This window comes from Tupaia chinensis, unplaced genomic scaffold (genome assembly GCF_000334495.1).
Source record: "Tupaia chinensis unplaced genomic scaffold, TupChi_1.0 Scaffold000359_1, whole genome shotgun sequence".
Taxonomy (NCBI): Eukaryota; Metazoa; Chordata; class Mammalia; order Scandentia; family Tupaiidae; genus Tupaia; species Tupaia belangeri.
In genome coordinates this window covers 3,080,545-3,092,651 of record NW_006159855.1, presented here as the reverse complement: position 1 = coordinate 3,092,651, position 12,107 = coordinate 3,080,545, and the positions used below count along the sequence as shown (strand labels likewise).

The window sequence follows — 12,107 nt, the reverse complement described above, 5'->3', positions numbered from 1 at the left end:
AATGAAAAAAAAAAAAAAAAAAAAAAAAAAAAAGAGTTAAATATTTTTCAGAACAAAAATTATAAAAATACTCAAAGATATTAATATAGAATTTGAGGATGAGGAGGACTTTGCCATGTCTAACACCAAAAGCAGAAGCTATAGGGGAAAGGATTGATAGACATGACTTCCTAATAAACATTTCTGTAAGGCAAAGAAAAGCAAATGACAGGGAGGAGTTATTGTATTAGCATATGACAGACAACAGGGTAATATCCTCAATGAAGAAAGTAAATATTCCAAAAAGAACAGGCAAAATCACGACAAGGTAATTTATGAAATAGATACAAATGACCAGTACAAAAAAAATTGTGTTTAATATGACATGTAATTTTAACCAAGCGAAAATTAGAAAATGCCATTTTTTTTTTCTTTTTATCAAGTAGGCAAAATCTTGAAAGAATGGCATAGGTATGAGAAAACGCATAACTTATACTCTTCTCAAGAAAGTATTATTTTGTACAACCTAATTAGAGTGCAATGATATGGTATGAAATTTAGAAATTAGAAAATAATTTAGAGGTGAGGAAAAGAATGTACCTCAAATGATTGTTGTAGTGTTAACAGACATGTATCGAAATGTAAAATACTCATTGCCCTCAACCCAGTGATTCCACCTTTAGAAATTTAGTCCAAGGAAATAATCTGGCCTAAGGACAAAGACATGTGTAAAGCAAAGTTCTCCCCTACACTTCTGTTGAAATTGGTGAAAAACTGGAAATATGGTATATCCATTCAATGGAATACTATGCAGCCATTAAAATGTTGACTTTTTATTACTTACTGAAATGGAAAGATGATTATTATGTATTAAATGAAAAAGAAGTTACTGAACATGATATATAGCTTTGGCTTAAAAATTGATATTTATGGGACCAGCAGTTGGCATAATGGCTATGTTGCCGAACTCCCATGTAGTCGACCACAGTTTGAGTCCTGGACCCAGTGGCTTAAACTCACACTGGGCGCATGTGCGTGCATGCCCAAGATCCCGAGAGGAGAATGGAGGAGAAGGGATTGCGGCATGGCCATCCCCCCCGGGGGGGTGATTTTTCACTTTCTGTCTCTCTGTATCTCTCTGTCTTTCTGATGAGTGCACGCACCCTATAGAAAAAAACCTCTAAAAAAATATCGATATTTGTATATGTCAGCATATAAAAAGGCTACAGAGATATATAACAAATCATTACCATTAAGTATCTCTAAATAATGGGATTGGGGTAAGAATAGTTTTCTTTGGTTTTGCTTTGCTATGTATTTAACAGAGAATATATTATCTGAATAATAAAAATGCTGAAGGGAAACTTTAGAAAATGTCAGCAGCTGTTACAGATAATTTACAGGAAGTGATTAATAATATGGGCTATAGGGACCAGCAGTTAGTGTAATGGCTATGTCGCTGGACTCCCACATAGTCAACCGTGGTTCGAGTCCCAGACCCGGTGGCTTAAAACTCATGCCGGGTGCATGTGCGTGCATGCCCAAGATCCCAAGAGGAGAATGGAGGAGAAGGGATTGTGGCGTGGCCATCCCACCGGGGGGTGATTTCTCGCTTTCTGTCTCTCTGTCTCTCTCTGTCTGTCTGGTGAGCACACGCGCCCTATAGCAAAAACCTCTCAAAAAAAAAAAAATATGGGCTATATTTCCTTAAGTGTATAATCTAAACCTTTTAGTATATACACATAAATACACAACTTACCTTTTATAAGTCTTTTAACAGAGTCCAACTGTGTAATAAGCAGTATTTCTTCATTTTTTAGTATCTCAAATTTAACCTCATATAGTTCCAACTGAATTTCATAATACTGGAGTTCTAATTCATCTACGATGTGTATATTTTTTTCTTGCTCTGGAAGGTCTTCCATCTTGTTTTCATGAAAAGAAAAAGTTCAAATAATATATAAAAAGCAAAATTTAGAAGCAGCCTAGCTATTTTGTATTCCTTGCTCAGTACTAAGTATAAGAAAGCAAATAGAGAAGAAGCATTTGCGTTTTATCTAGAGAGACAAAAATGCTTTATTTGACATTCATTACGAATACTTTATCTCATCCTTGAAACACAGGAAAATATTTAGACTCTGAGAAGAATAAATGGCAATGAGGTATTGTTATGGACTAACTGTGACTCCTCCACAGAATTTATATGTTGAAGCTCTCGCCCCTAGACAGATGGTAGTTGGAAGTTATTAGGTTTAGATTACATCTCAAGAGGGTGGTGCCCTTATGATAGGATTAATGTCTTTATAAGAAGAGGAGAGATCTGTCTACACGCACACCCCGAGGAAAGGCCATGTGAGCACACACCAAGACAGTGGCTTTCTACAAGCTAGGAAGAGAGCCCTCACCAGACACTGAATCTGCTAGGACCTTGGGCCAGCCAGGTAGCATGGTGGTTAAGGTAGCTAGGTCCCATGTGGCCAAGTGTGCAGTTCAAATCCTAGACCCCATGACTTAAAAAACACACCAGGTATGTGTATGCATGCCCAAAATCCCAAAAGGAGAATGGAGTAGGGATTACAACATGATTATCCCCCTGACAGGGTGTTTTCTCACTTTCCCTGTCTGTCTGTCTCTCTCTCCAGTAAGAGGATGTGCCCTATAACAAATTCACAACTAAGCGAAACAAGATATGCCGAAACCTTGATATTGGACTTCTCAGCCTCCACAACTGTGAGGAATAAGTATCTGTCATTTAAACCATCCAGTCTATGGTATTTTGTTACATTAGCCTGAGCCAACTAAAACAGACATTTGAAATATTCCCTGCTTTTAAGTCATAAGGTTATAGGAAAAAAATTAAGTAAGTGACTATGAGCTGCGGATGAAGCACCTCTTTAATTATTCTTAAGTTGTACTAAAAGCATTGGTGGGTTGATTTTAAAGTATATTACCTACCAACTTTGGTGCTGAGCTCAGTGTTATTATAAAGTGAATTCTACAATACAATATTTCAGAAACATCTGATCCCAGAGAAATTATGGCCAATCTTCCATAGTCTAAATTCTTATCTACTAGCACATGACATTGGAATAAATGAAGAAAAGAAGCTCTTTAACAATGCCAGAAAATAAAGTTTCTATCTAGAAAGTGTGTGTGTGTGTACACACACACACACATATATATATAATTTTTTTTAAATCTATTTTTTAAAGAGGTTTTTGCCTTAGGGTGCATGCGTCACCAGAAAGAGAGAAAGGCAGACACACTGAGAGGGAAAGTGAGAAATCACCCCTCAAGGGGGAAGGCCACACACCACAGTCCCTTCTCCTCCATTCTCCTCACAATCCCTTCTCCTCCATTCTCTTCCCAGGATCTTGGGCACGCACATGCGCCCAGTCACATGCGCCGATGGTGATTTCAAAGCCATTGGGTCTGGGACTTGAACTACAGTTGGCAATGTGGGAATCCAGCAACGTAACTGCTATGCTACCTGCTAGTCTCTAAAAAGTATATTTTTAAAACAAAGTTACAATTATGTTTGCTTACCTTTCCCTGAATTTCACTTCTTTTGTGATTTAAACACAACTCTTTGGCTCTCATGAGCTGTAGAGTCTCTCGAGCTAGCATTAGCTTGAGTTTTTCTAGTCTGGGAGTTGCTGTCGCCCAGGCAGCCTGGCCAAATCTTTTTCTGTCATCTTCCATTTGTTTCTGCATTCCTGTTAGATTACAATTAATAAAATAAAATAGAATTACAACTCATTAAAAAGGGAAAAATCTATCCTAAGCTAATTCCCGGACTTGGTAACTTGCTTTCTCACTTTCACGCTCTCTCTTGCTTTGTCCTTCTCTGGTCAAATTAAAATAAGTAAATAAATAAAGTCAAATAAAGTAATTTTTTTTAAATTTAACTTTATTTATTCATTTTAATTTGACCAGAAAGGGACGGGGAGAGAGAGGGGTGGGGGGGAGTGAAAAGGCAACCTGCCAGGTCCAGTGTGGGAGTCCAGCACCCTTAACCACTACACCACCTGCTGGCCCCTAAAATAATTCTTTTTATAAAACCCAAATCTTGTTTTAATAACAATTTTACTATCAAAAAATAATACACAATCAGAGATAAAAAATTTTTGGTATTCCATTGTTTAAAAGGCAGTCATTCCTCATGGGCTCACCTAGTTGAAGCAGTGGCTTGTTACATATTGGCACGTATACTTCTAGACCGTCTGTCGAGCTAAGCAGGCTTATATAGTTTGACGAAACAGCCAGGGTCCTCATTCTGCTTTCTGTCCTGCTTACTTCACTCACTATCTTTTTTTATGCAAAAAATGTGTCATGACTTTTCCAACAACCCAATATATTAGGAGTGCCTCCCATTCACAAAAAGATAAAAAGAGCATCATGTTTAACGGCCTTATAGTTTTCCATTTTATGACTCTATCATAACTTCAGGCTACTTGAGGCTATTATCAGTGATTCTTTTAAGATTAGACTAGAGTTCTTTACCCCTAGAGATCCCCCTCGTCTTCCTAGCATTCTCCCACCTCCTTCTCCTCCTCTCTGCTTTCTTTAAGCCCCTCATATTTGCCAAGCTCCCTCAAGCCAGAGGGCCTCCACAAATGCTATTCCTTCTGCCTGTAACTCTGCCCTCACTTTTTTGCCCTTTCAACTTCCATCTGCCCTCCAGGTATCAGGGCCAGAGCCTCTTCTCAGAGGACTCCAGTGACCACCTGCTCAAGCCTACTTTCTCTCTCATAGACTATCAGAGCCCCCATGTTTCTCTGTTGCTTATTGCCATTGTCATTTTCCATGTGCTTGAATGAATCCATAATTAAGACTTCTCTCCCCTCACCAGACTGCATAGTCTGTTATCCTTTTCCTTATACCAAATTCCTAGCATTGAGGAAACACAGTACATAATGCTTAAGAGGCACTCAAATGTTTGTGTGTATATGTATATGTGTGTCGTATTATTTTTTTGCATAGTCTCGCTATGTTGCAATCCTCCTGCCCCCTAAGAGGGCCGCAGGTGCATGCCACCTCACTCCCAAGTGAGTAAAACTACAGACACACAACCACTCGAACTGAGGCCTCAGCCTGCCAAGCACCACTGTCACACCTGCACTATTGCAGCTAGGCCTCAAAATTTTTTGAATAGAATAAAAATTACATGTGTCTTAGCTTAGTATTGTATTTTTTGCTTGTTTCTTTTTTTTAATCACCTGCTAATGCTTTTACTGTTTCCTTAAAATAATTCACTGTGATATCTTGGATAGAGACAACAGCTTCTTCAGCCCGTCTGGTCCATTCTCTGGCTTCCTTTGTCAGGGCAACTATCCTTTTGGGACCCAGGTTATCCTCATCCAAGGACTTCTACAGAAAGAGAGGAAAGTTGTCTTAATAAGATAACAGTACCATAGAACCATTAGGAAATTGATCACATAGGTTTATTAGTTTTTTAGAATTATTTAATTTTATTCATTATTATTATTTAAATTTGACCAGTGAGAGACAGAGTTGCGGGGGTCAGGGGTCTGAGAAAACAAACTGCCAGCTCTGGGACTTGAACCGCAATTAGCCATGTGGGAATCCAGCGCTTTAATCACCACTCCACCTGCCAAACCCCATACATGGATTGTTTTAACAACTTTTATTACTTTTATTATTTTTATTACTATTGGGTCATCAGGAAAGTCATGACATATTTTTCCGTTTTTCTGTGCAAAAATGTGTCCCGGCAACCCAGTATTACTTAGGCAATTAAACTTTCATCCATTTAGCAATCCCTTATTCAGAATGAATAAAGCTCTAAACTGGGCACCACCAGGAAATCCCAGGGATGCTTTGAAGCATCAAACAAACAAACAAAAAACCTGCACTTTGCATTACTACGACAGTTTTTCCTAGAGAGCGATGCTGTTATGTTGTATTTTCCTGCTGTTTAAATGAGATCTGTGGTATTAAACACTCGACTTGGTACACAGCACTCCAGTGTTAGCTGTTGTATGGTTTCTCCTCGCGACATGACAGGAAACTTTTCTTTTCTTTTTTGGAGAGGTTTTCGCTATAGGGCATGTGCACTTGCCAGAAAGACAGAGAGACAGAAAGACAGAAAGAGAGAAATCACCCCCCCAGGGGGGATGGCCACATCGCAATCCCTTTTCTTCCATTCTCCTCTCGGGATCTTGGGCATGCATGCACATGCACCAGGCATGAGTTTAAGCCACCAGGTGCAGGACTCAAACTGCGGTCGACTACATGGGAGTCCAGCAACATAACCATTATGCTAACTGCTGGTCCCAATGGGAAACTTTTCAATACTATAGTTTTTTTTTTTCTGCAGGATAAAATATAATCACCTAAAATAATAAAATCTGTATGTTTGTGATTATGGCATGTATTGCTGTGGGCTGAATATTTGTCTCTTTCCAAATTTATATGCCGAAGCCTAAATCCCTAACATCATAGGATTTGGAAATGAGGCTCTATGCTAGGTAGTTAAGTTACAAGGGTCCAGCCCTCATGAAGGGCTAGTGCTCTTATGTTTTGTTTTGTTTTTTTATAAAGCATGATTTAGTGACATAGGTGAGCCATCGGGAAAATGCAAATCAAGGGGCCAGCAGGTGGCATGGTGGTTAAGGGACTGGACTCTCACAGGCCGATCATAGTTCAAGTCCCAGTCCTGGGAGCTTGCATTCTTCCTCTCTCTCTGGTGAGCACACGTGCTCTATAGCAAAGTAAATAATAAGAAGAATAAATAATTCTAAAAAAAAAATAATGATTAATGCAAATCAAAACCACAGGGAGATACCACTTCAAACCACTAGGGTAACTATAATAAAAAAGACAGATGTTAGGAGCCAGCAGATGGTGTCGTAGTTAAGGTGCCAGACTCCCACATGGTTGACCCAGTTCAAGTCTGGACTTAGCAGCTTGAAAATCACACCAGGTGCATGTGCATACATGCCCAAAATCCTGAGAGGAGAAGGGATTGTGGTGTGGCCATCTCCTCTAGGGGGTGATTTCTCACTTTCCCTCTATCTGTCTCTCTGGCAAGTACACATGCTCTATGGCAAAAAAAACTTAAAAAAAAAAAAAAGTAACAAGTATTGATGATCTGGACAAATTAGAACCCAATTTACTACTGCAAGGGAAGTCAAATGGTACATTCGCTTTGGAAACAGCAATTCTTCAGAAGGTTATTAAACATTAGATTATCATTATGACCCACAAACTCCACTCTTTAGTAATTACATAAGAGAAATGAAACATACGTCCACACAGGAACTTGGACACAAAAATTCATAACGGCATTGTTCCTAGTGGCCAAAAAGGAGAAGTAACTTAAATGTCCATCAACTGCTAAGCAGCTATGTAAATGTTCAAAAAGTTCATGGAATGTATATTAGGAGAAGGCCATGAGGCTGACCATCCAGCACAGCAGTTAAGTGCTCTGCAGAGGAACCCAGATACCATGTGGCTCATTGGGGTCTGACCCCAGCCTGGTGGCAGCACTCCAGCTGTGTGTGCATGTGCCCAGGACCCTGATGGGATGGAGAATTGAAGGAAGAAGGACTGAAGCATGAACGGGACCCTGGGGGGGGTGTGCACGCTCACGCGTGCTCTCTCTATCTCCCACGCACTCACATGCAGGCTATCATGAATAAAAGGAAAATTAAAAAAAAAAAAAAAACTATGCATGGTTTTCAAATATTTTTGCACCAAAATAAACTCAAACTTTAATTCCATTTTTCCACAGATTTTTTTCAAGTCACTGTGTATCTGCTTATAATGAATATTACTCAGCAATAAAAAATAAGAATTCCTGACACATGCTACGGTGTGGGTGAACCTTGAAAACATTACACGAAGTAAAAAGAGTCTATCACAAAGGACCACATACTGTATAACTCCACTGATATAAAAATCTCCGGAATAGGGAAATCCATAGAAAGATTGGTGGTTGCCTAGAGTTGGGGGTAAATACAGAGTGATTGGGGATTGCTAATGGGTACAGGATTTCTTTCTTTCTTTCTTTTTAAATTATATATTTTATTTATTATTATTATCATTTCATTTGACCAGAGAGAGGGAGGGAAAGTGAGAAAGCAACCTGCCAGGTCCAGGACTTGAACCATGGTCAGCAATGTGGGAGTCTAGCATCTTAACCACTAAGCCACCTGCTGGCCCCCAGGGTCTCTTCTTAGGGTAAAGATGTTCTGGTAATGATAGCTACATAACTCTAAACATACAAAAAATATGAATTGAATCCTTTTTTTTTTTTTTGAGAGGTTTTTGCTACGGGGCACGTGCACTTGCTAGACAGAGAGACAGAAAGAGAGAAATCACCCCCCAGGGGGGATGACCACACTGCAATCCCTTCTCCATTCTCCTCTCGGGATCTTGGGCATGCATGCACACGCACCCGGTGTGAGTTTAAGCCATCGGGTCCAGGACTCAAACCGCAGTTGACTACGTGAGAGTCCAGCGACATTGCCATTACGCTAACTGCTGGTCCCATGAATTGTATCCTTAAAATCTAGAGTCCATGAATTACATCTCAATAAAGCTGTTAAAAGAAAAATATACAAATAAATACTCTCCGAATAATAAACTTTCAAAATAACAATAAGAACAACTTTACCCATGGGGGAGAGTGACCCTTGCTTCATTCATCCATACCATTTTTACAGTACAGACCTAGCAGGAGTCATGAGAAAAAATGTGGGGAAATGGCCCAGTGGGCTGGGTAGAAATCAAGAAATCTCTCTAATGTCTTTCTTAAAAAAAAAAAAAAAAAAATTTTTTTTTTTTAATTTGACCAAAGAGAGACAGAGAGGGAAAGCGAGAAAGCAGGCCACCAGGGCCAGGACTCAAACCGCAGTCAGCCATGAGGGATTCCAGCACCTTAACCACCACACCACCTGCTGGTCCCTCTTTTTTTTTTTCTTTTAATTTGACCAAAGAGAGACAGAGAGGGAAAGCGAGAAAGCAGGCCACCAGGGCCAGGACTCAAACCGCAGTCAGCCATGAGGGATTCCAGCACCTTAACCACCACACCACCTACTGGCCCCTCTAATGTCTTTCAGTTCCAGCCGTTGAGACCCAGAACAAGCTGTTTAACTCCTCTAGCTCTAGATTCATTTGTTAACACTGGAATATTAATAATACTAATGCCTTTTCTAAATAGGGTTATAAGGTTATTTGATGACTTAATGAATAAGAACAATGATAGTGTTTACTACAATTTAAATGACTGAATCACGATTTTGGGCCCTATTTCTTGAATTTTCAACCTATTTCTAAAAAACGTGGATGTGTCCTTAGAGGTGGAAAACAAACTGAAATAAACATTGCATCAAAAAAAATACACTGACCTCTCTCACAGCCTAGCTTCCAAGATGAGGAAGAAAAGAAGGAACAAGAGCCATGCCAAAAAAGGGCCTGCAGCCACATGCGGCCTATTCACTGCACAAACTGTGTCTCCTGTCTCCATAAGTGCCCAAGGACAAGGCTATTACGTTCATCATCAGAAACACAGCAGAAGCCACAGCCATCAGGGACCTCTCCAAAGCAAGTGTCTTAAATGCCTGTGTCCTCCCCACATTGTACGTGAAGCCACATAACTGTGTGAGCTGTGCCACTCATAGCAAGGTAGTCTGGAACCTATCTCTTGAAGCTTGTGTAAATCGAATGTCTCCACCCTGATTTAGACCTGCAGTGGTGCCTGAAGCCCTCCACCAAAATCCAAGTAAGGAGCTGAGTCTTTAAGGACTGAAGAACTGTCTTCTGGGAAACCGTAAAAGAGACATTACACATAAAAAAAATTAACAAATGAAATTGGGCCGGCCAGATGTCCTGATGGTTCAAGCAGCTGGATTCCCTATGGCCAAATGCATGGTTTGAGCCCCAGCCCGGTGACTTGAAAGATGCCAGGTGCATGTGTGTAAGTGCCCAGAATCGCAAGGGGGAGTTGAGAAGGGATTGTGGTATGGCCATCCCCCCGGGGATGTTTTCTCATTTTCTCTCTCTCTCTCATTCTCTGTCTCTGGTGAGCACACATACCCTACAGCAAACGCAGAAGAAGAAAAAAAATCAGCAGAATACATGTTTTTGACCCTTTAAAATCTGGAGAAATCCTAAGGTAGTAAAATAACTAACAAAAATAGCATTTTTTATCAATTTAAAAATAAATACATCTATATATCATCTAAACATGAAAGTGTAAACACAGATTAAACTTTCAATGTGACTGAAGAAAGAATATATGATGAACAATAAGTCTGATAAAATAAAAATATAAAGAAAACATACCAAAATATCAAGCTTACATAAAGTTGCAACTTCTCGCATATACCTAAATGGCTGCAGTAAATATTGGAAAAACATGGTTGCCACAGTAACTAGTTCCTGGTATGCTTCATCTTCCTCTTGATAAAGTTCCATTAATGCTACCATGGTGTTGGCTTTTCCATGTCCTTCAAGAATCTAGAAGGCAAAATGTAAATAAAGCTCAAGTCTGGACAATAGGATCACAAACAAAACTAAACAAATAAAATCAATGTTCTCAACATTAAAAAGAAAATTTTTTTTCCTGTTTATTTTTATTTTTTCGTGAGAGGGACAGAGAGAAAGAGAGAGATAGGCACCCCCAACAGGGCCTTCCTGCCACTATCCACCTCCAGTATTAGTTGGCATGCCCAGGGAGGTCCCAGGACACAAACTCAGAACCTTTCCCACATGGGTCCAGTCCACCTGGCTCCTATGTTCTCAATTTTTTCATTAAAAAAAAATTTTTAGAACTATTTATTTAATTGTATTTACTAATATTATTACTCTTCAATTTGACTAGAAAGAGACAGAGTGAAAAAGCAAGCTACCAGATCTGGGACTCGAACTGCAGTCAACCATGTCCAGCACCTTAACCACCACACCACCTGCCAGCCCATGTTCTCAACTTTTAACATCAATTTAAAATAGTGATTAATTATAAAAATGTTATTATCCCTCAACAAAAATGCCCAATAAAACAAAAATGATTAGTAAGGTACCATATAGCCACAGCAGAATATTACTGCCATAGCCATTGAGCAATGTACTTTTTGAAGACTTTAGTAATTCGGGGATTTTGGAGCAGGCTAGGTTGCATGGTGGTTGGGGTGCTGGACTCCACATGCTGGACCACGGTTCGAGTCCCGGATGTGGCGGCTTGCTTTCTCACTTTCCATCTCGCGCTCTCTCTCACTCTGGTCAAATAAAGTTAAATGAAATAATTCTTTAAAACAAAAAGAGTCCAGGACCTAGTAGGTGGAAAATCCCAAGAGGAGAATGGAGAAGGAAGGTACTTTCTCACTTTCCCTCGCTCTCGCTCTCCCTCTCTCTCTCTCTCTCTCTCTCTCTCTCTCTCTCTCGGGGGGTGGGGGGGAAGTACTCCCATTGTTGCTATTCCAAACTGAATAAGGCTCATTTCCTGTCGCCTTTTCATTGGACCAAGTCTTTATTACAAAAACAAAACACCCAAAACAGCAATAAGAAAAATTCCAATTTCCTAAAATCCATTTCATCCTCTAAAACATTTTATCTCTCTTCGCGATCTTCCCATATAGGTACAAGCTGACTGGCTTACATTTAGCTGTGTTACTGTTGCGTACATATGCGGGATGTTTTCAGTTTTGTTTTCATTTTTGGGACTTCCTGCCCATGTCTTCAGGGAAAAGGTCAAATGCCCAGCCTAGTTCCTGAGTGCAAATAAACCTTTTTAAAAAGATTTATTTATCTAATTTTATTTGTTGTTATTATTACTATTATTTAATGTGATCAGAAAGAGAAAGAAGGAAAGCGAGAAAGCAAGCCGTCAGATTCGGGACTCGAACCGCCGTCGAGCAGTTCAGCGCCTTAAGCACCATGCCATTTTCTAGCTCCCGTATAAATAAACTGCGGTCTCACTTGGCCTGTCCCCTCTAAACCTTAGGGCGCTCCCTGACAAGGGAGGGCCCCGGGGACCTGAGACTGCACTCCGCCATATCGCGGTCCTCCCCGAGGAGCCCCCGGAACGGTCTAGGCACAGTAACAGCAGACGCACGACCGACAGCGGGGTGAGCACCGCACGTACCTGGCGCAGCCGCGCGCCC

The 12,107-nt window shown here is 40.2% G+C and overlaps 1 protein-coding gene across 1 annotated transcript in view; it reads right to left on the bottom strand.

Annotated features, from left to right (window-relative positions):
• WHAMM (WASP homolog associated with actin, golgi membranes and microtubules) overlaps positions 1 to 12,107 on the bottom strand; it is a 28,797-nt gene that overhangs the window by 15,516 nt on the left and 1,174 nt on the right. The window contains exons 2-6 of the mRNA XM_027773538.1: positions 12,089 to 12,103; positions 10,291 to 10,464; positions 5,199 to 5,349; positions 3,526 to 3,695; positions 1,739 to 1,904 (exon numbers count right to left, since the gene is read on the bottom strand). Of these exons, the coding sequence (XP_027629339.1) occupies positions 1,739 to 1,904; positions 3,526 to 3,695; positions 5,199 to 5,349; positions 10,291 to 10,464; positions 12,089 to 12,103 (676 nt within the window). The remainder of the gene's footprint in view (positions 1 to 1,738; positions 1,905 to 3,525; positions 3,696 to 5,198; positions 5,350 to 10,290; positions 10,465 to 12,088; positions 12,104 to 12,107) is intronic.